Source organism: Arvicola amphibius, chromosome 1 (assembly GCF_903992535.2).
Source record: "Arvicola amphibius chromosome 1, mArvAmp1.2, whole genome shotgun sequence".
Lineage (NCBI taxonomy): Eukaryota > Metazoa > Chordata > Mammalia > Rodentia > Cricetidae > Arvicola > Arvicola amphibius.
Window position 1 is genome coordinate 103,824,915 of NC_052047.1, and position 22,779 is coordinate 103,847,693.

At 53.5% G+C, this 22,779-nt stretch overlaps 2 protein-coding genes across 5 annotated transcripts; one reads left to right on the forward strand and one right to left on the reverse strand.

Moving 5' to 3' along the window:
- Positions 1–4,478: 4,478 nt before the first annotated feature.
- Positions 4,479–8,016, forward strand: Phox2a (paired like homeobox 2A). Its single transcript, XM_038317014.1, has 3 exons — positions 4,479–4,695; positions 6,614–6,801; positions 7,588–8,016. Exons 1-3 carry the CDS (start codon positions 4,479–4,481, stop codon positions 8,014–8,016), a joined length of 834 nt encoding a protein of 277 aa, XP_038172942.1.
- Positions 8,017–8,535: 519 nt separating this feature from the next.
- On the reverse strand, positions 8,536–22,779 carry Inppl1 (inositol polyphosphate phosphatase like 1). 4 transcript variants are annotated; one of them, XM_038341075.1, is made up of 29 exons: positions 22,477–22,779; positions 21,146–21,532; positions 18,612–18,675; positions 18,373–18,523; positions 17,815–17,935; positions 17,446–17,586; positions 17,246–17,339; positions 17,065–17,154; positions 16,853–16,951; positions 16,628–16,778; positions 16,444–16,550; positions 16,014–16,116; positions 15,728–15,924; positions 15,306–15,423; positions 14,911–15,007; positions 14,265–14,403; positions 14,063–14,162; positions 13,877–13,965; positions 13,522–13,603; positions 13,322–13,411; positions 12,835–12,948; positions 12,643–12,731; positions 12,200–12,287; positions 11,952–12,107; positions 11,663–11,741; positions 11,428–11,571; positions 9,881–10,547; positions 9,503–9,636; positions 8,536–9,392 (listed from the first exon to the last, which is right to left on the reverse strand). In XM_038341075.1, the coding sequence occupies exons 2-29, from the start codon at positions 21,325–21,327 to the stop codon at positions 9,302–9,304; spliced, it is 3,777 nt and encodes a 1,258-aa protein (XP_038197003.1). In that variant the 5' UTR covers positions 21,328–21,532; positions 22,477–22,779; the 3' UTR covers positions 8,536–9,301. The 4 variants fall into 4 exon arrangements, with proteins under 4 accessions (XP_038197003.1, XP_038197016.1, XP_038196996.1 ...); XM_038341088.2 differs by lacking the exon at positions 22,477–22,779 and adding an exon at positions 22,278–22,376 and having other exon boundaries at positions 11,428–11,568; XM_038341068.1 differs by lacking the exon at positions 22,477–22,779 and adding an exon at positions 22,278–22,376.

The window sequence follows — 22,779 nt, forward strand, 5'->3', positions numbered from 1 at the left end:
CCAAGGGCCCTAGGCACACATATGGTACACAGACATACATGCCGACAAAGCACCCATACACACACACACACACACAAAAAAAAAAAAAAAAAAACAACTTAGAAAACTAGCCAAACTTGTAAAAGAAGTATTGCAGAACAGAGGTGGGGGTGAGGTTATTATTAGCCCAAGGACCACACTGACAGACTGCATGGTGGCCTCTGAGACACCTGGAATCAGGACCGTCAACAGCACTGGGCCTCTCAGACCCTCACATCTTTGTCCTGCAAGCTGTAGCTGCTTCTATGGGTGGTCAGCCTTGTCCCTGAGAGAAGTTTCCTCTAGGCACAGGGTGACCCAGGAGGAAGGCACTGTGTCTGGAGATTGGAGGTCTACAGAGTGTGGAGTGGGAGTCTCCACTGAGGACTCCCTCCCTGGAGACAAAGGCAGGCAGATCTCAGTCATTCCTAAATAGTTGGAGCTGGAAAGACAATGGTAAACAGGGGACACAGGTTCTGCACTAAAGCCACAGTCTGTGCTGGACAGTGGTGGTTCACGCCTTTAATCCCAGCGCTTGAGAGTTCAAGGTCTACAGAGAGAGTTCCAGGACAGCCAGGGCTACACAGAGACACCTTGTCTTGGAAAAACAAAAATTACCCACACTTTGATGTGAACACTTCAATAAGCTGAGCTGAGCAATCAATGGAAGAGAGGTCCTATAGGATACAGCAGAGACACCCAAAGATGACTTAGAAAAGCCAGCAAGGTCCAAGGTGAGCCTGTGGGTAAATAATACGAGGCTTGAGTACTGAGACAAGCAGGGGAAAAGTATCTCTGAACAAAACAGTTACTGTATGTATGGTGCTATAAAGAAAAGCAAGATAAAAGGAGGTGGAGCCCTGGTACCCAGGACATGGTGGGCCAGGGTGAGAACTTGCATTTGATCATGAAAAGCCGTGGAAGGACAGAAGACAACGGCCTCGTCCCATTGCAACTCCTTGAGCCCCTGGATATATAGATAGGTCTAAGTGAGGGTGCAGCACACACACCAGTGAGAACTGTCGGATCTCAGTCCCTACAATCTAAAATGTAATGAGAAGCACAGAGAAGAATAAGGGTTAGTGAGGATGGGGAGGAACTGAAGCCCTCGGAACTCTTGGTGTGGATGTAAATGGCACAGCAGTTCCTTAAAAAGTGAAAAGCCTGCCGCGACCAGAGAGAGGGCTCAGTCTTCATGAGTACTGGCTGCTCTTGCAGAGGACCCAAGTTTGGTTCCCAGACCCACACCATCATTCACAATCATCTGTAACTCCAGTTCCCAGAGATCCGATGCCCTCTTCTGAACCCCACAGGCACTTACACTCACACATGCACATTCACACACAGACGTAATGCACTGCATAAAACTCATAAAGGCACACACATACACACGGCGGTGGTGGCACACACCAGCACTTGGAAGGCAGAGGCAGGCGATCTCTGTGAGCTCGAGGCCTGCACACCATAGTGAAACACTGATTTAAATTTTAAAAAGTGAGTTGGAGAGATGGCACAGAAGTGATACACATAAATACATGTAGGCAAAACACTCACACATAAAATAAAACTGATAAATCTGCTGGGCGGTGGTAGCACACACCTTTAATTCCCAGCACTCAGGAGGCAGAGGCAAGTGGATCTCTGTGAGTTCAAGGCTAGCTTGAGCTAGCTCCAGGACAGCCAAGGTTATACAAAAGAAACCCTGTCTCAAATAAATAAATAAATCATATATATGTATGTATATATATGTGTGTGTGTGTGTGTGTGGTGTGTGTGTGTGTGGTGTGTGTGGTGTGTGTGGTGTGTGTGTGTGTGGTGTGTGTGTGGTGTGTGTGTACTTTTTAGTGATTTATTTTTATTCTATGTGCGCTGGTGCTTTACCTGCATATATGTCTCTGTGGGGGTGGCAGATCTTCCAAAACTGGAGTTACAGACAGTCGTGAGCTATCATGTAGGTGCTGAGAATTGAGCTTGGGTCCTTTGGAAGAGCAGCCAAATGTTGCTTAATGGCTGAGTCATCTCTCCAGTCCCAAAATAAATAAAATAAAATAAAATTAATAAATCTTTTTTTAAAAAATGGAAAGCAGAGCATTCCAAAAGTTATATATCTACATGCCCACATTCATATCAGCACTATGGCAACTAAAGCATGATTCCATGTATCCATGAGTGGATAGGTAAGGAAACCTATCTGACATTGCCACACAGAGATGAACCTTGAGAGCATGCTCGGTGAAATAAGCCCGACACAATGAGGTAAATAGTGTGAGATTCCATTTTATAAGATTGAGTGTTCAAAATTCCAGGGATGGTGCTGCAGATGTAGCCCAGTGCTCAAGTGCTTGTCCAGTGTTGACAGCACCGTGGCCTAGATCTCCAGAACCTCCCATAAAGCTGAGTACGGTAGTGCATGCATGTAATACCTGGTACAAAACAAGAGTCAGGAGAATCAGACATTCAAGGTCATCCTTAGCTACACAGGGAGTAGCTAAAAAAATTACACAGAGAGACAGACATCAGAACGGCATTTACCAGAAGATGGGGATATGTTGGAGTATTATTGCTTCTTATGTGGAGTTTGTATTTTACAAGATGAAGAGTTATGGAAATAAACACGGTAGTGACACTGTATTGTCCAACATAATGAATAACAACATGGAACTATACAATTACAGCGTTATGACAGTAAAATTTGTGTTTATGCATGCAACCAACCAAAAATGGGGGGAAATGGCTTGTGAAAACACCCCCAAACTCCTGACAGAGTACTTACAGGAGCCGAGGTGTATGTCAGGCAAAGAAGGTAGACTGGGGAGGGGATGACCTGAGGGCTGTGGTCCCCACTGCGCTGGTAACGTAAGGGAAGAGGGTTTCCAAGAGGACTTTGGTGACAAGGACACGGCCCTCTTCTGGCTTCTCCTTGGGTCTCAGACTTTCCATCGGCAAGACCTAGTGTAGAAACCCGGCCACCAGGGGCTGGGGACTATGGAGGAGCGGTTCACTTCGTTTTTCAGGAGAGCCAGAGAGGCAGAAGGGGGTTTCTTCGCATCCTCCAGGTAAAAATGCTGAATGTGTTCCATTACCCCACAGCCTGGGGTTCGGGTAAAAATCCCTGGAGGATCATTCTACCTGGCTTTCCAGAAGAAAGGGGCCTCTGAAGGGGAGAGACAGGGAAGGACAGAAAGGGTTCATTACCATATTCTTAAGGTTTAGCATCCAAAACACACACACACAAGCACACACAGAAGTGTGGAGGTCACACAAGTTATTGGGGAAGACAACGAAGCTGAGGAAACAGGGAAGGGAGGTATTGGGGCGGCCCTCAGGACAAGTCAGGGAGACCTCGATGCTGCCACTTCCTCCCCTTATGCCGCCCCCTCAACAGCCTCCACCACAATGTCTTGGCTGCCTTCTGTTCTGGCTCACAAATCCCAGCTCTCCACTCATTAGCCTCTGTTCCGCTGGTCTGTGTCTGGCCTTGTCACTCTAAGACCATCCTGTGTGTGGCCTCACTATGATTGTTCCTCAGCCTTCTCCGGCGCTCCAGCACAATCCTGGTTGCAGTCCACATCCATGTTCGTCCGTGTCCCTCTGTCTCCATGCCTGTCTTTCTCCATCCTGCTGGCCTCCTCTCTGCTTGTCTCCCTCTCCACCACTGCCTTTCTCTCCTCTGCGTTTCATCCTTGTCTCAATCTATACATCCCTCTTTCTCTGTCCCCACCACAGGGTCTGTCCCCTTTTCTTTCGGTCTCCTCTCCATACCCACGTCCCCTCTCTTTCCCTATCCCAGGTTCTATCACTTGTCTCTTTCTCGTCCTTGCCTCCATGCTCCCTCACTCCAAGGCAGCCTCTGCAGTCCTCGCAGGGATAGGACCTAGCTGGGGGCGGGGCTGAGGGGCCAGATCGGAATAATTTGGTTATCGGAGAGAATCGAATTAACTTCTTCACACCAGCACCGCCGAGTCTGCCTCCCTAGCTTCCACAGGGCCGCAGGTGGGAGGCCCATGGACGAGGTCGGGACCCTCCTGCTGGGCATGATGTGTCTGGGCCAGATTGGGGTAGGATAAGGGACTCTCGGGATGGGGTCCCGCGCAGCCCCGCCTGCTCCTCGGGAGCCCTAAGAGGGAGACAGGAGCCCTTTAGAGTGGGGGGGGGGGAGAGAACCGGGGCTGCCAGGGGCGGGGTCTGGGCAGCTCAGGCCCCGCCCCACGGAGTTCGCCCCGCCCCGCCCCCTCCTCGGGGTCCTGCGCGTTAAAAGGCGCGCGGTCTGGCCGTACTGCACTTGCGTTGCACCCGGGCAGAGTGCGGGCCGCGACGGGGCGGGCGGACCCTCGGGTGCTCAGAGCGGGTCTCAGCTCCTCTGCGCCAGGAGCTCGAATTCCCCATTCCGAACTCCATCAAACCCGGGACCCCGACCCCGACCCGGCCGGCCCGGCCCCCGCCCCCGCCCCCTCGGGCCAATGGACTACTCCTACCTCAATTCGTACGACTCGTGCGTGGCGGCCATGGAGGCGTCCGCCTACGGCGACTTCGGCGCCTGCAGCCAGCCTGGCGGCTTCCAATACAGTCCCCTGCGGCCTGCCTTCCCCGCCGCGGGGCCACCTTGCCCCGCGCTCGGCTCCTCCAACTGTGCGCTTGGCGCCCTACGCGACCACCAGCCAGCGCCCTACTCGGCAGGTGAGCGCAGTCCCGTCCCAACCCTACCTCCAAATCCCACGGAACTCCCACTCCCTGCCCTACTCTGCAAGTGAATGTGACTGTACCCACAAGCCGCCCCTACCATGTCCCTGGCTGGACCCTCCAATGTACTTTGAGAACCCCAGTAATAGGAGTTTCTTCTTGGCAGGGATGAGCTGCACCCTCTTGTCCCTCTTCTCCATGCCAAATCCCTACCCTGTGCTTTTCGAATCAAAGAAACAGGTCCAGACCTGGGGCTTTAGTTAGGCCCTCCCCTTCCCATCTACAAAGGCAACCACCGAACCTATCCATCCCCCATATCCTCGTATCCGTATCCTCGGAATGGACTTTAAGCTCAGTCCAGTCAACGCTCATCCTTGCCACCTGTGTCCTAGATGATGCCACCCTCAGCAAAGACCGCAGCTGCATCTGAGCTGTACAGATGGGGCCCTTTCTAGAGCCCTTAGACCTGTCCTGCTTGGGCCCAATCTACGGCACCACCAAAAACCGGTTTCCAAAGCCACAGAAAAGAAAGGAGCCTCTATCATTGAGCCACTTTCCTTTCTAGTTCCCTTCAACCCAACAAAACCCAGTAGCAGATCCTCCACCTTCATTCAAGTCCTTTGATCCAAGCAAGTCCCTGTCCCAACCCTCAACATCACTTAGCCTTTCCGGCATCCCTAGCCCTTCTGTTAAGAGTCTCTGTCTGCCCCACCCGGCTTCTTCATCCCTCATCTCTTACCCTCCTGGGAAGAGCATGGAACCCAAAAGGGGGACTGTGGCTTGATGGGAAAATAAGTACTTGAGTTTAGGGAAATAGGAGCCAAAATGGGGTGGAAAGATTCCTGGACTGGACAAGGATGGGGGATTGCAGAAATGGGAACAGGAAATAAGGAGATAGACTCCCGAAGTAAAGGATTTATGAGACTGTGGGTGGGGATACGGTAGAGAGAAAACCGATGGGAGAGAAATGGGTACACAGTGTTGGGAGACAGATAAGAACCAGATGGTGGAAACACAAATTATGGAGGAGAGGGAGCAAAAGAATTGGAAAAAGAAGAGATAAGCCGGAGGGAGATAAAAATGGAGTGTTGAAGACAAGGGTTTGGGAAGATGAGACAAAGAAGGTGATTGAGGAACCCAAGAAAAATATGGAGACTTAAACCAGGGATTGGAGATGGTATCTGCATGGGGTACAGGGGCTGGGATAGGATTTAGAGGAGATGGGACACAGAGAAGGCAAACTGGGTGGGATAAAGGGGGCAAAGAAAATAGAACAATTTGGATAGGAGGGAATAAGACTCCTCCTCAAGTGGTACAAAGAAACAGTGACCCAGAAGGGGCAAGTTGAAGAGAAGATTCAGATGGAGGAAGATGAAAGATGAAAAAGAGGAGGAAATATCTGGAGAAGAATGACGGTCAGGGATGAGAGGCAGAACTGAGGAAATAAAGATTGGAAAGAAGATGAGAACAGAAACAGTACACAGCAGAGCCGGCGGCAGGGTAGACCAGCAGGAGCGATTGGAATAGCAGGGAGACTGGTGCTGATGAGATCTACCCGGCTCATGTGATCAGAGAACGTGCCCTGAAGTCCCGTAGGGAGGGGTGCCAGATGAAAAACACCACCGTGGAAGTGGGAGGCTGGAGATTGGTAGGGCATGGCAGAAGGTGGAGGGGATATGGGACATTGAACCCTTGATTGGGGTTCTGGCTTGTTTCAGGGAACGCTTAAGCCCAGGTCTCCCTAATGATTCAGCCTTTTGACACTTTGGCTGGAGACTGTGGAACCAAATAGCCAAGAGAGAGGGGTTATATGCGATTTCCACTAGGCCAGGACACAGGATTTGGGGGACTGAGATCAGCTTCTCACGCACTCCACTTTTATTGCCCCTGCCCTTCTCGCGCGCACCCCCCGCAGTGCCCTACAAGTTCTTCCCTGAGCCGTCGGGCCTGCATGAGAAACGCAAGCAGCGGCGTATCCGCACAACGTTCACGAGTGCGCAGCTCAAGGAGTTGGAGCGCGTCTTCGCCGAGACCCACTACCCCGATATTTACACACGCGAGGAACTGGCGCTCAAGATCGACCTCACTGAGGCTCGCGTGCAGGTGCGTGGATGCACACACGTGCTGTGCATGCGCTTGCTAGAGGAGGGTACAGCTTGCAAGCCAAGACAGTTCAGTTGTGGCTGAACAACCACGAGAGGCAGCGGAACTGGGTAGCTTCAATTTGCCTCCTACATTTCCGCATGTCCCGTCCCATCCCATCCCGTGTCCCGTACCACCACCACCCCGCTAAATTGGAGGTTTGAGAATTTTTACTCTGAAGCCAGGAAGCAAGGCGACCGGGTTGACAGGGTACTGACGGTAGGATCAGGCCAATCAGTACTTCTAGATTACGGACCCAGCGTCGCAATTTGGACTCCTGAGTCAGTAAAGTTTAAGTTTGGGGCGGCTGCAGGGAGGACAAGAAAGGCCTGGGTATGCAAATTCCAATTGGCCCTTTTTGACATTGGCACCTTGTACGAAAGGATCCCTAGGGCCCTGACCCACTCTTCACTATCTTAGAATGCTCCAGGTGAATGCCCAGCTTCCTAAAAGTATGCCTAGGGTCATAAGACTAACAGCAGAGTCCCCTCCAGGAGACCAAAAATACATGAAGGCAGCGGGGTCTGCGGGAGAGCAGATCGTAAGAACAAAAACCTAAGAGGCGGGAAGAAAGGACCCGGCGCCTAGGGAGTTGTGGAGGGCGGGGCGGAAGGCTGTGGACCTCCGACTGGTTGTGATTCGAGAGCGATCCTTTCTGGACCGAGGTCTCACAGGCGCCTAGGGGCCCGGGGGCTGAAGTGCTCCCTGTGACCGTCCTCTGGGTTTGATTGGCCCCTGTGCCCACAGGTCTGGTTCCAGAACCGCCGGGCCAAGTTCCGCAAACAGGAGCGTGCGGCCAGCGCCAAAGGCGCGGCGGGAGCCAAGAAGGGCGAGGCGCGCTGCTCGTCTGAGGACGACGACTCCAAAGAGTCCACGTGCAGTCCCACGCCCGACAGCACCGCGTCGTTGCCGCCGCCGCCCGCACCCAGCCTGGCCAGCCCGCGCCTGAGCCCCAGCCCTCTACCCGCCGCGCTGGGCTCCGGGCCCGGGCCTCAGCCACTGAAGGGGGCGTTGTGGGCGGGGGTAGGGGGCGGTGGGGGCGGCGGGCCCGGTGCGGGAGCAGCAGAGCTGCTTAAGGCTTGGCAGCCAGCGGAGCCCGGGCCCGGGCCCTTTTCTGGAGTTCTGTCTTCTTTTCACCGAAAGCCCGGTCCCACCCTGAAGACAAACCTCTTCTAGCCGCGGGCGTCTGGAGGCACCCAGCCTGCCCCAAGAGACACCCCTACCCTACTGGACCCGACAGTCCCTCCCTATCCCGGCCGCCTGCCTGGAAAACTCCCAGTCGTCTCCACTTTCCAGTGGCTGATCCCTAGTTGTGGCCTCCCCTTCGTTGTAAAACAAGCCAGGGTCACTTGTCCTTACCCACCTGCACCCAGCGGAGGAGTACCCACACCGGGATCCCCCTTCCAGGGAGCCCAGAAGCCCTTTCTAGCTTCTTTCTTTCTTTGGAACCGGGATCAAATTACACCTGTCCCTCATACAGTGCCCAATCTTAAAGGGTCTTAAAAAGCCGAACTGGCAGTTCTTACTTTTCAGCTACCTGGGCCAGCCACTCCTTAAAATCAGAAACCTGAAGGGTCCCACTGCCAGTTTCCTAAGGCATCACCTCCCATCCCTAGCCAGTCTGGTGCAGAAGATAGACACACACTACAAGGGAAGGGCTGTCCGGGGATGGAACAAAGTGGTTTTCCTTTTCCCTTAATTTTCTTTTCTTTGAAAAAACTTGTTATTTATTAAGGTGGTTTTGATCAATCCAAATAAAACTTAATTTACTGAAGACATCAAGCCGGCAACCTTTCCGAGTTCCCAAGATGGAATAAACTGTTGGCAAAAACCCTGCCCCCAAATGCGGTGACAACCATGGAGGCTCCCTCCCTCTCTACCACAGACTGCCACGTATTCCCTGGGCAAGGGCAGGATGGACCAGAGGTACAGCCAGAAGTATGCAAATTTGCATTTTAGGCCGAGGTCCTGCCCCACCCCAATAAAATTAATGTGCCCTCCCTCCCCAAAACCCACACAGAAAAACTTAAATAAACCCAGCCCAGTTCTGGGCTCTTCCTTCATTTCCGGACAAAGTCCCCAGAGCAGGAGTTGCAAGGAAGAACTTCCCCTGTGGTTCAGGTCCGAGGAAGGGAAGTGGAAACATCGATGCAAGTGGGGAACAGGATGTGCCCAACTGTACCCCACGTACCACCCTGAGGCTGGAGGTATCCACACCAGACTAGCCAGCGCGCTTCATTATTCCCACAGGCTACTAAACTCCCAACCCCGGACCTAAAAGCTAGACAGGGAGCACTTTGTCCTAATTAGAGCATCCCAAACAATTGGGCAGTAGGGAACACTGGTCCCCAATAAATAGGCATAGATCCACTGTCATACCCCTGCAACTTTTAACCCCTGGTTGCACATGCCCTTCCCAAAGGGGAAAGACCTCTGCTTTTGCAGCTTGGCAGCATCTCTATCACTTGCTGAGCTGCAGGGTGTCCAGAAGAAGGCGCTTGTGAGCAGGATCCTGCACTCCAGCTTCCTCCAGGTCTTCCTCAGTGATATCACTGCAGGAGTTAAGAGAAGTTGAGAGATGGGCTAGGAGGTCCTAGGGCCCCCACAGTCCCACCCTTGAGGCCAGACACCCCACCCTATCCACCTCCAGCCCCGCCCCCACCTGAGAAACTCCAAGTCGTCCCAGCCATTGTGCACCAGGCCCTCCTCATAGCGTTCCAAGCCGATGGCCCGCAGCCAGGCACCCATGCCCGCCTCTCCCAGCCCGCTGGCCCGCCCGCCCTGCGGGCACGGAGCCTGAGGGAATACGGCATGTTAGGAGGAGAACTAAGGGTGGCTCCTCACAGAAACACATGCAAACAGTCACATTCTACCCATGCTCTAAAGAGAAAGAAGGCAAGGAATGAAGCTGATCCATGTGCCCCCTCCCCAAAAAAAAGGTCCATTATCCAGCTACAAGCAAAGGGAGCTGTGGACACCAGGGAGTTCTGAGCGACAGAATGAAGGAACACTGCCCATCAGCTAGCTCTGATCTACACACCTCCTCTGCCAAGTCTTCCTGGATGCTCTCTCGGATGCAGGGTGGGGGGAAGCTGAGGGGACGGCCATAGTCGGAGGACCCTCGAGGAGGCTGCAGCTCCAAGGGGCTGGGGAGCAGTGCTGAGCGTCCAGGCCCAGGAACATAATCTACCTCACTGAGTGTTTTGGCCATCTGCAGTACTGAGCAAGACCGGTCATCCCCGCTTGCAACTTCCCCCAAAAAAGTACTGGCAGGTGAGGTGCCTGGGGGTAGTGGTGGCCTCGGATGGGCCTTGGGAGGTGGTGGCCCACGGGCCTCACCACTGCTTCGGCCCCTGACCACTGGCACTGACAAAGGATCCAGGCTAGGAGGCAGGAAGATGGCTGAGTCCGGCAGCGGTGGAGGTGGGAAATCTGGAGGAGGCAGTGTGCCCCCAGAATCCTCATCCGATGAGCTTCCCTCTCCTGCACGAGCGGTCCGGTGGCGCCCAAGCTGTGGAGCAGGCACTGTGATGGCCACTTTGTTCTTGGTGGCAGGTGGGACAGGGGCCCTGGCAAGTGAAGGTGGCTCCAGGGGCAGCAGCTGATGTGGGACCCCTTCCAGGACATAGTAGGCAGGGTTATTGAAGCTGTTCTTGGGTGGAGGAGCTGCCATGCCTTCCAGCTCAGCTGTCCCCTCTGGCTTCAACCTAGTTTGGGAGCAGGAAAACTTTCAGGACCCAAAGTAAAGGCAATGGGGTACAAGGGAGGGAGCTGGGGAGAAGTGACCAGGGTCCTGGTCGCAGACTTGCACATGACCTTGAGTAGCTCTTGATTTCATGATCTCTAAGACGGGAGGGTGAGTGTGGAAGGCAAAACCCTAAACCTCCTCAACTTGCTCATTCGCAGATCTTTTATGATTTTATAACTGAAACTTGAGCTGAAATGGGTAGAATGGGTGATAAAGCATCTAGTAAGGGTGACCAAAGAGATCAGAAAAGCTTTCAGGCACAGGTGAGGACCCTTGTGCAGAATCCTACTCGGGTTCAGGTTGGTGTTTTACCTGCTAGATCCCCATTAGATAAGCCCAGATTAATCTCAAATTCTCAGTCTTCCTGCCTTAGTCTGGGTTCTGGGGGAGTGGTGTGTGCCAGACACCCAGGTCCAGGACATCGCTATGTGGGAGGAAGTTTCCAGGCCCATGAGGTTTGGAAGACTTATTAAACTTTCTTATCCACGTTATCAGAACCTTTGCTAATACTTATGTACACGGTACAAAATAACGGAAACTAAAAAGAAGAGCCCAGCAAGAAGCATTTGTCAAACTTTTGGCAATGAACCATTTCCAGTGGGATCTTTTGTTAGGTATAGCCTCGTAGCATGGACTTTTGGGAAATCTCACGGTGAGTCCGGGCCTTCTCCAAAGAACTTCAAGCTTTGTCTGTTTTTGTTTGTTTTGGTTGTTGCATTCATTTGTAGCTGAAAATGACTGTGAACACCTAGTTCTCCTGCCCCAGCTCCCAAACACTGAGATTACAGGCACAGCATGGACTATAGCAGCGTCAGGGGATAGCAAGCTTCTCCTCTCACCTGGGGTTCAAGGGCTCCTCTCTAGGGGCCGCTCGGGGTGGGGCTGGGGGCCTGCCAGTTGGTGGTGGCTTTTCAGGCTCTTCAAATAACTTGGAGAGGGGACAGGGGGCCTCTGTGGATGTTGGCTTGCGGCTCCCAGATCTGCTGGGAGGACAGAAGAGAGGGAAGATGGTATGGAGCTAACAGGAGCTCCCAAGTGTCCCTTCTTGTGATACTCAACATAACCCTAGCTCACCTGTGTTCCTGGCTGCCTCGAGACACTGAAGGAGCCTTGCTTTTGGCTCCTGTTTCATCCTTATCAATGCTGATCCATTCTGGGAAAATACAGAGAAGGGAAACATAGCAAGGACTTGGGGACCTGGGTCCTAGGAATAGTAATGGGCACTGGGAGTATCTAGTCCCTTCCCAGCTGACCCTCAGGGTAGACTCCAACATGCTGCCACCCTGGGTCTACCCCTCCTACACCTGGCCCACACCACACCACCACCTCGCATGTCCCACACCCTGCCCAATGGAGCCCCCACCATAGAGCCGCTCACGGGTGCCCAAGCGCTCTGTGGGCACCCGCACCTTCATGGAGCCACGGATGTTGCCTGTCTCCTCTCCACGGTGGGACAGGAATGTCAGGAACTGCTGGGCCGTGCTGCCAATCATGGATTTGAGTGCAACCACACACTCTCCTAAGGAGTAGATACAACAGACCAACAAATTGCCAACCGTTTCTAAGGTGCTACCTGGTTTCCTGTACCCCTGGGTACCTCTTGTCCCTCACCATAGGATTCATAGCCATCCATGGACTTGACTGTGAGCAGGAGATGCTGGTCCTGCAGGTACTCGATGTCAGCCAGAATTGGCTTAAGCTGAGAAAGAGAGGCCCAGTGAGGAGCCGTGCCCTAAACACCCATCATGACCTTCCCATAGCAATTGGGGCCCCACTCACCCCTTCCCCTAAGGCTTGTTCATGCTCACTCTTAAAGACACAGCCCTGCATGGCCTTTAATAGCATTTAACATCACTATAATTATTTTTCTGTGCCATCAATGGACAATACTAGACATTTATCAAAGGTTCAGAAAGTATTTGTTAAACAAATGAATAAACAATCTACAACTTGATCCCACAGCTCCCAAAGATGCAACTGTCTATCCTTATTTGTGTCCGAAAGCACACCCCCACTAGGCCTGCTCTGTGCACCTCCATCTCCTGCAGCCTCACCGTGGGCAGCTGGCGGGAGGACCACTGCACTTTGAGGAAACTGACGTTGTCGCTGCTCTGAGCGTCATTCTCGAAGCTCTTCTTGTACTCTGGGGTGAAGGTGGGAGGACCCAGCTGAAGGGCTTACCTCTCTGAGCAGCCTTCGGCATCCCACTCTCTTTTGGCCCACAGCTAGTAATGGCCCCCTCTGACCTTCCAAGCAGGTAGAATAGAACTCAATGAAGAACTTGGTGCGGCTAGCTGTCTTCACAATGGCCTCAATGCTCTCAAACTCAATGTAGGCCTGGTCTGAGGTCTTAGAGAGCCCTGAGGGAGCAAAGGAAGAGCTGTAAGCAAAAGGGTCAGGATACTAAGCTTAGGACAGAAAATGAGGGGCCCTGGCAGATCAGAAGATAAGGCAAAAAGCAGTCTCCCAGTTCTAAGCCAACAGAGATCTACAAACCCAAACCCAGGGCAAAAAGACATGCCAAGCATGAAAAGTTCATGTCAGGGGGTATGGAGACCAAAGTGCCAACACCATACCACATCTTAAAGCATACGTGTGACAGATACAGACACAGCCTCACATATCACAGGTTCAGAAACGCCCCTGCACTCACACAAACACACCGAAATACGTGATGGTCAAGCTCACACATCCCTAGGCCCTCCCACACGTTTCCACATCAGGACAAGGCACCTTTCTTGGAAATGAACTGGGAAGTAACTCCAACCTCAAATGTCCCAAACACAGGAGAATGGTCGCTGGTGACGATGTCATCAGTGCAACCTATTCAGGGGGACAGGAATGGGGGCTCAAGAAAACTATACTTCCCAAAGGAGGGCTGAGGCACGATAGAGACCACCAATGCCTGCATCATCCTTTCCCAAGACTCTGACCATAGGAATTGCACATGATGTGGGTTTCAGGATAGGATTTCCACAGAATCCGGTCACACCACGAAGGCACATTGGTCCGGACCTGTGACGGGAGTAGCAATGTGGTTAGCCCTGTCAGCTGGGAATTGCAACATGGGTCCCACCCAGAGCTGACAAAACCCTACTCCTCTTCTATTACTGAACCCAGCACCCGCCTTCTTCCTTGGATTCCCAAAATAGCCAACATCACCCCCAAAGGCCTCAGGGAAGCCATATAAGCTGAAGTAGTAATTCCAAGACCCAGATCTTTGACGTCCCATCTCCTAACTCCTGGAAAGCAGAGGGAGGGGTCCCCCAATCTATATTTTTCACTCACCCCCGTTGGCTTCTGCTTGTGCCAAGCATATGTGTCCCTGGAGCCCCGCTCATAACGGTAGGTGGGTGGGAAAGATATCTCCTCCTCGCCTAAACAGAGTAGAGGACACATGAAGTCCATGGCTCCAAAGACCCAGGTGTATTTCAAGCCACTGGGTCATCACTGAACACTGCCAGGCCCACTCACTGAATCGAAGGAAGACCTTGTGCTTCTCCCGCTCCAGGTTGAGCTGGTCCACCCTGAGCAGGGGCTCAAACTCTCTCCTACTAATGTAGTTCAGGATCTCCTGGGGTGCAGATACAAACACCAGAGGCTTGCCTCTCAAGAACCATGCAAGCCTCCCTCCCAATGCCCTCCTTTACAGCCACCCTCCGGGCCCTGCTGGCACCTGGATATCCATGTCTAGGCGGTAGTTAAGGTCCCCAAACCAGAAGAGATGAGTGAATCGCAGAGAGATGTCAAAGGCACTGAGCTGCCGATCACCCAATGAGAGCAGGCGCAGAATGTCTAAGTAGTTCTGGTTACGCCTACAGTAGAGGGGCAAGACAGAGTCAGAAAAGAGGTACTACATAAAAGTGATAGTTGTTGGGGTGAGGGATGGGCAGGGTTGAGGGTCCCTACAGATGGAAAAAGCAGAAAGGGACAAGGCCACGGTCAGGCATAGACAAGAAGGGTTCTGAGAAGATGGGAGGTCTCTGGGAACAGGAATGAGAGTGTTAAGGTCTGGGCAATGGGAAAAGGAATGGGCTTCAGAAAACTGGAGGGTAAGGGGCTGGAGAGATGGCTCAGAGGTTAAGAGCATTGCCTGCTCTTCCAAAGGTCCTGAGTTCGATTCCCAGCAACCACATGGTGGCTCACAACCATCTCTAATGGGGTCTGGTGCCCTCTTCTGGCGTGTAGGCATACACACAGACAGAATATTGTATACATAATTAATAAATAAATAAATATTTAAAAAAAAAAGAAAATTGTTTTAAAAAAAAAAACAAAAAACTGGAGGGTAAGAAAAGAGACATGAGAAAGGAGAATCTTACCGGGTAGTCTTCTCATTTCCTGAGGTGAGATGGCAATTCACGAAGCCAAATGAGGTGCCATTGAACATGAAGGAAACACCCACAGCTCCCTTGTTCCCTGTCAGGACAAGAAAAAGAAGGCTGAAGAGGACCCACATAAAAAGAAATCCCAACTGTCCTCTATCCCTCCAAACAGCAGTCAGCATCCTTCCTTCCCCAGAACAGACAGACAGACACGCATGAGCACACACCTTCACTAGGAGTCTCCCTTGGGGTTGGGAGAGATTTAGAATGAGAACATACAAAGTTCAAAGCGTCTCATATGAGAGAAAACTGAAACCAGGCAGAATGGGGGGGACCCTGAAAAGTAGGCATGGCCACAAGCACATCACCCTCGGGCCCACTGCCCTGCTCACCCAGGGTGTTGGCAATGCCAGTCTTCACACTGGATGTGCTGACGTGGCTGATGCGGTTCTCATGCTCTGGCTTGACCAGCACTGCCACCTTAATGTTCCACAGTGACTGCATGGCAATCTATGGGAAGAACAGGGGTGATCCTTGCCCCAAGTCAAGGTCTCTGGCTGCATTCCGCAGCCTATCATCTATACTGTCTTGTCAGTCATGGGCTAGGAAGGCTTGCTATCCCTGTCTAGAGTAAACAAGAACAGCATCCCTCCCCATGACATGAATAACTCATAAAATTCAACTTTAGTCTCCCAAAGGAAACATCAGGACTGAGGAAACTTCATGTGAACAGTACTCCCCAGAGCCAGCCAAGAAATCAAACAGAAAACACAGGTCTATGAGAACAAGAGATCAGGAAAGATAACCCTCTCACCGGGCGGTAATCCAGATCTGTAAGCTCCTTGAGGCCCCCACGCAGCAGATCCAGCCACTCTCTGTCACCCACTGAGTTCTCCTGGGTCCCAAAGACATAGATATCATGGGGTATAGTCACTGTGACCTCATCCAGGGCCTTCCCCAGTCCCTTTGATGTGAACCAAGATGTCACGTTTTTTGGAGGTGGTACACTTCCTGGAGGGGGGGGGGAGCAAGAATTAGAGGAATGGGTCATGCCCCAGTCCCAGGCCAGCCTCCTCCCTGACTATAACCCCAGGCCTGACCCATGTTCCAGGTGCCTATGAAGACAGAGATCATGTCTGGCTCATCCTGCTTGGAATGCTTGTTCTTCATGAGCTGCAGAAGCTGGCAGAAGGCTTCCCGCTTCTGGGGGCAGGGGCAGGGGGAAGCACAGCAGTCAGTCAGGGACAGTATGCACTCACCAATCCTACCCTTCCACAGGGACGCCCCGATTTGTGGCAGATATCGAGAGAAGGGTCACACCTGAGTTTTTCCCACCGTACACACACTATGAAAGCACTAGCAATTGCTTACTGAATACTGATCAAAAATTAGTATTTGAATCCAACCTTGGGCTACCTATTCTCAATACACACCCTACCAAAAGTAACAGGCCCGTACCTCATATTCCAGTAGGAGATATCCTCTGGAGACTCAGGAGCCCCCAATACCCTGGCACAGGCAGCAACTCACCCGGGCACTGACAAAGATGAAGTCCTTGCGCTGGGTACGATCTTTCTCCTTTTCAAACACAACACCCAACTTGTTCTGCACGCGCTGGGATTTAATGAGCTGGCGGACTGGGGGAATGAAAGAGGAGTCACACAATCCTGTGCCATCAAGCTGCCCACCTCTCCCAACTCTGCCTCTAGCTCACTTCGGTCATGTGTGAAGGTTGTCCAGTCCTCCTGGGAGTCCCGCTGTCTCCTCAGCAGCACCAGCCTCCCACCCTCCACATCCACGCTCAGTGTGAACTTCTGGGACTTCCCAATCTTGGTCAGATCACCCAAGGTCACATCTAGCTTCACCTGTAAGACAGGAATGGAAAGGTTGCCGACAAGTCCTTGGAAGGATGGTGCCCCTTTGCCCACCTGCCATGTACCTCAAAGGCCTGCACAGGGATGGTCTTGGCCTTTCGTGTGGGAGGCTGCAGCGGAGCAGGGGGTGCTGTGGAGCTCATGTCCTGCAATGCCTTTAGGGCCTGGAGGGGTAGGGGAAAGGTGAGGTAAAGAGACGTGCTGACGATGTACAGGGCAGGGCTCCACGGATGCTAGATAAGTGTCTGCAGGGGCAAGTAAGGGCAGGTCAGTCCACCTTCTTCTGGATGCCTGACAGGAAGTCCTTTAGCACAGACAGCTTCAGCACAAGGCTCTCCAACTCTTGCTCTCCAGTCTGTGGTAAGCTCTGAGGGGAGAAAAATCAGGGTGGTATACAAAGTTAGGCCCATGCCAACTCCAAGGTACGTCCCACCTCCTGGAGGCCCCTCCAGTCCCACCTGCTGCTGCAGAAGGCGAGTCACCATGGGCGAGCTCTGCTGGTCAAACACCTTTGACAGGATCTCCAGACCTGAAAGGACCTTGTCCACTTCGCTAGGGAAGATACAGAAGTCAGACTCTCTACCCTGACCATCACTTGGGGAACATGGCACTGAGTATAGCATTTCCACCTTCAGTGCAGCAGAAGAGGTCAGGATACCTGTGCAGCCTTCGGCATGAGGTGACAAGGGTACGGGTCAGGTGGGGCAAATTGCTGGCTCCGCCTCGTACAGCCTCCAGGTCCAGCCCGTAGCTGCCCTTCAGATACTCATGTGACACAGTGCTGAGCCCATTGGGGGTGCTTCCAGGAGAGACAAGAGTCAGAGGAGGTCCTCCTGACTGCCAAAGCACCCCTGCTCCATCCAGTACATCAGGTACTGGAGGCAGCTAGAGGGAAATATGCCAGAGTTTCTGTCTCTAGAGCCGAGATGGGATGGGGTCCCGGGAGGGGGGCTTAGACAGTTAAATGGAGAAACAATTCTCAGAGAAGGGTCTTCCTGCTCAGCAGAGGGGACTGGGAGAGTCTTACCTCTCAGCTGTTGGAGTTGCAGGAGTCTCAGGGGGTTGCAGGGGGCTGCTGGGCCCAACAGGGGCAGAAATGCTGGTAGAGCCAGAGCGTGGGGGCAGTGGGGGCTTCTCATCCTCCACATCTGTGGACAGGGAACAGTGGGACAGCAGTTGAGACTGTGTTATGTGACAGGGATATGCCAGGCCTGTCAGAGACGTCTACAGACAAGAAGACATAGTCAGAGAGCGGGACTTCAAGGAGATAGGGATGGGAAGAAACAGGGAGAGTCGAGGCCTGGCAAGGAGAGGATTTTCTTTTCTTCTTTGCAAGCATGTGAATACATGTTAACATGTGTGTGTGCGTGTGTGTTGCGTGTCTAGGCTTAAGACTGACGCTGAGTGGCTTCTTCCATCACACTTCACCTTATTTATAAACTAAAGGATTCCCTGCCCAAGGCCACCACACCTACCCACCTTTTATGTGGGTTCTGGGGATCTGAACCCCACTCTCATCCCGACACCCAGTGAGCCACCTCCCCAGTCCAAGGAAGGGATTTCTCCAGCTGGAGAGGAGCAATACCTGAGGCGTCTCGATCGTCGGGCGGGTCTGGCTCTCTCTCCCCCTCCACAGGCAGCAGCAGGGCACAAACGAGACCCTGGTTGGGTTGGGCGTACAGGCCTATCAGCTCACCCAGGGTCTGGAATCGGCGCACAGGGACACCCTGTGAGGTCTGAAGCAACAAGGATGGCAGCGTCAGCCAGTAGGTCCCCAAGCCTGAGGCTAAACCAAAATTAGAGATCATGGGTCCGAGCTCCTACCTGCACAGCCAGGAAGTCCTCTCCATCTGGCAGAATGCGGTATGTGTGTACATGCTTTTGATACCTAGTGCAAAGCAGGGACCAGAACCTGTCACCCCAGGCTGGAGTCTGAATAACAACGATTTCTTCTTCCTGCTAACTCCTGTCACTAGGCTCAGCCTCTGGCCCTCAGCTTGGGTTCTCTAAAACTCCACACCCACCCACTGCAGGGCCTGAGAAGCAACAGGCAGCTAGCTCTTTTGTGGCCTCTACAGCTGTCTAAACAGCTCCTCTGGGCTGTGGTAGCAGTCTGGGCCCCCCGCCAGAGTAAAAGTCCTCAGAAGCCTGGCTAGCGCCTATCTGCATGCATGGGCAATGTGCTAACACACATGTAAGGTCTGTCTGTTTATGCTGGTGTCTGGCTCTACTGGAGCTGGATGTGCCAGGGGCAATTTTACAGGGGATCATGGGGGCGTCAACCTAGGGCTTTGGAAAACTGGAATGACTCAAGGGGGATCCCCATGGAAGACTCAGCTTCTAGAAACCCCAAGCCAAAAGGGGTGTTGACAGATGGCGGCAGCAGCTGAGCAGGTAACAGCTGAGCCAGACACATACTGAGTGGGGGATGGAAGGCTCCTCTGGCCTCCACACCTCAAAGAGGTACTGGGGTCTCTGTCCATGCTGGGCAGAAGCAGGTGCTAGCTCCAGAGAGGACCAAACACCACAAGGTCATTTTCTCTCTAAAGCTAGCCCTACCTGAGTCAGGGGAGTCACTTGGTGGTATCTGGAACTGTGTTTATAATAATAGCACCCTAGTAACCAAACCCTGACTGTGTTATGCACCCCACACTTCATATCCACACTGTAAAGCAGGTATTAATATTTCCATTTTCAAGATGAGAAAACTGGGGTTCAAAAAGAAAAACTATTTGCTCAAGGTCCTAGAACAAACAAAAGGCAGTACTACCGGCTAGTACCTAAAACCAGGGCAGAAGCCAGTTTGTCTGCAGGGCAGGGGTGTGTCTTGAATGTTATTTGTGTACATGTGATGTGTATATAGGTAAGCATGGATTTGAGAAGCTTAAGAAATCCGCCCACTTCTGATCCCTTCTGCCAGGCTCCTGAAAGCTATCCCTCGCCACACACACACACACACACACACACACACAAAACCCGTACATCCCCAAATGCCTTCTCCTGACAATAGAACCAGGATCTCTCTTCATTGGGACAATAGTTCCTACACCAGACAAGGGCGGCAGCTGTCCCCTCCCACTCAGACAGCTGATCCAGCACCTGCCCCTGTCCCCTCCCTAATTAAGGGATCTGTTTAGAGGTGGCTAGGAGGCAGGACTCTTGAGATTTTCTTGGGCATAAGACATCTGGCTTTCGTCTCTCCACACTGAGTGGGCCTCTGACTTTGCAAAAGCTGAGATTTGCAGGACCCCTCACTCAGCAGGTCAACTGTCTTGGCCAGAGTACTCAGTGTCTGCACTACTAGCTGTTGGAACCCATAATCCTTTGTTGTCTTAGTTACTGCCAGATATGCAGCAGCATCTCTGCTTCTATCCACCAGATAACCACAGCCCATCCCAAGTGTGACAATCAAAAATGGTCCCTGTAGGCTGGGCCAGTGTATTCCCAAAGATGTGGGGGGTAGATGGTGTGGGGAGGACAGAAGAAGTGGGGTTCTCACAAGATCTCAACACAGCAGTGCCTGACACTTCCTACAGAGGCCCACTCAGTGTTGAACTGTGGGGCAGGGAGTACAGTTTAGCACTTGGGAGGCAGAGACAGGTGGGTATCTGAGTTCAAGGTCAGCTGGTCTATAGAGTGAGAACAGCCAAGGCTACACAGAGAAACCTTGTCTCAAAAAAGAAAAAAAAAAAAAAAACTGCAAAACAGAAAGCACACACAGATACCAGGTACAGCCCCGGTACCAGGCACACTAAAAAAGTCTGCCAAGTCTAGCTTACAGTCAGCACTCATTAATGGCCAGATAACTAGAGCTCAATCCAAAGCCAAGACTCACTCATTGATTCATGAAATGAAGGAGCTTTCTCACACAGCTTCACCCTGCTGCCTCCCCAAGTCCTCTCAACACCCATTATTCCACCCTACCCCAGAACAATATACAGCTGCAAACTCCTAAGGAATTGCTGGGCATCCAAACACTGATCCCTCTGCCCCCTACTGCCTACCACTAAGTGTTTTTAAAAGAACTGCACGCACGTGAAACAAGCATTCTCTCTACCACCCCCCCCCCCCCCCCCCCCCGTGCATCTGAGGCACGGGCAGTCTAAGCACGTCGGCCACAGACTGCCAGCATTTCTTCCTATCACACCCACCCTGGGCTTAAGAACTCTGGCCTCAGGCTCCAGAAAGTGCACTCAGACAGCAGGAAGTGCTTCCCTGTCTCCTTCCTCCACCCAGCAAGAAAGTCAAGGTCTCCTCTCGGGTGGAGGCGGGGCTGCAGCCCCACAGCTCCAGTCTCCCCACTACCACGATTATCACCACCACCAAGGAACACTCCGGCATACACCCGCCCTACTCACAGGACGCACAGTGCGAAGGCCCCCGCCACGCTCTCGCTGTCTCGCACCAGGAAGCTGCCATCGCGGCCCGCCCGAGCCAGCAGCTCCTCCGCCGCAGCGCGGCTCAAGTCGCGGTGGTACCAGGCAGGGGCCGGGCTTCCCAGCGCGCCCCCGGGGCCCGGCGCCCCACACACTGAGGCCATGGCCCGCCTAGGGCTCAGCGCCGCCGATGCCTGCCGCCCCGCGCCATCCGCCCGGGAAAGCTTGGAGTCGAGGCTGGGGCCGTGCCCGGGTCCCTGGCCTGAGGATCCACCAGCCCGAAGGAGACGGAGATCGGAGCTCCACGCCTGGCCGCACCGGCCGCCTCGAACTCAGCGCAGCCGCCACCGCCAGCAGCGCCGGCCCCAACTTGAAGAGAAAGAAAGAAAAGTTTGTTCAGAGGCGGCGGGGGAGGGGCAGGAGCGACGCAAGGAGCCGGCCGGTCCCCTCCCCCTCTACTCGGCCCAGGGCCCAGGCCGCCCCTGCCCCCAACCTCTCAGCAAGGACGATGCCCCCACAAGTCCTACAGGACTCGCACCTCCCCAAGCCCCCACCTCAAGAAGATCCAGTTCCCCGGCCCCAGTCCGGGACAATTTGAGAGTCCCAGATCTCCCCGGTGAATTCAACCCTTCCAACTATTCGCAATGAGATGACCCTTAATCCCTATAAAAGTCTGATTCTACTACACGTCCTTTCTATTCTGCACCCCCACAGCTTCGCGGAATCAGGGTTCTCAAAGGAAGGCACTTGGATGAATCTCTCCAACAAATACCCCTATCATACATGCGTACAAGTTTCCCCAACTCTTGTGGGGATCACGATCAGGGCCCCTTCGACCTGAACCCCTAAACTCTGGTCCCTGACGCATCCCACAAGACCCCATCCAAGGAGATCCGACTGCACACGCACACGCACGCGGTCCAATATCCTCAAGTTCCTCACGCACGGGTCCCCGCAGGCCCTCCAAGCCTGGCAGAGCCCTTCCTCCATCCCCGCCAAGTTCCCTGGCACCACGCCCCACACCCGCAGTCCCAGACCAGGGGTACCCCTCCAGACCATCTAGAAAAAAGTTCCCTCAAGTCCCAGTGCCTCGGCCGCCTCGCACAGGCCCCACCTCTGGGGCGACTCGGGTAACTCCCAGCCGGGGAAAGCCGTCCCGGACTCCCCGAGGCCACTTAAGATGGCCATCCGCCGCCACCGCGCACCCCGCGCCTTCCGCCCCGCCCGAGCCCCGCCCCCGGAGCCCGGACTGCCCCGCGCCCCGCCTCGCTCGCCCGCGTCCCGGTCCCCGAGCCGCACGCCCGCAGAGTGACCTCGGGCCGTTCTCAGGTCTCCCCGCGTCCCGGCTTCCCGCTCTCGACAACTGGGTAGCGTTCCGAGGGCGGACTCGTGGAGGCTCTGCCTGTAAAGCTCGGGCCTGGCCCGCTGCGGGCGCTCCCGGACGGCGGCTATTTTTATTATTAATTAAGGAGTAAAGAAGGTGACAGCTGTGTAAACTGTAAAGCGCGACTGGGGACTGAACGGTATTATTAGCACCGCCCCCGCCCCGGCTACTCCCTCGGAGTCAACAAACTTGCGACTCGGCGGGCCAGGTGCGAGCGGGGAGTTCCAGAGAC

Bases quoted from the DNA above. Each gene is read 5' to 3' on its own strand.
- Phox2a (XM_038317014.1), top strand. From the start codon at position 4,479: ATGGACTACTCCTACCTCAATTCGTACGACTCGTGCGTGGCGGCCATG. The intron at 4,696-6,613 runs GTGAGCGCAGTC...CACCCCCCGCAG, and splicing joins GCCAGCGCCCTACTCGGCAG to TGCCCTACAAGTTCTTCCCT. The intron at 6,802-7,587 runs GTGCGTGGATGC...CTGTGCCCACAG, and splicing joins TCACTGAGGCTCGCGTGCAG to GTCTGGTTCCAGAACCGCCG.
- Inppl1 (XM_038341075.1), bottom strand. From the start codon at position 21,327: ATGGCCTCAGTGTGTGGGGCGCCGGGCCCCGGGGGCGCGCTGGGAAGC. The intron at 18,676-21,145 runs GTGAGTAGGGCG...GCTTTGCACTAG, and splicing joins GCCTTCGCACTGTGCGTCCT to GTATCAAAAGCATGTACACA. The intron at 14,163-14,264 runs GTGCCAGCAGGG...TCTGCACCCCAG, and splicing joins GCCTAGACATGGATATCCAG to GAGATCCTGAACTACATTAG.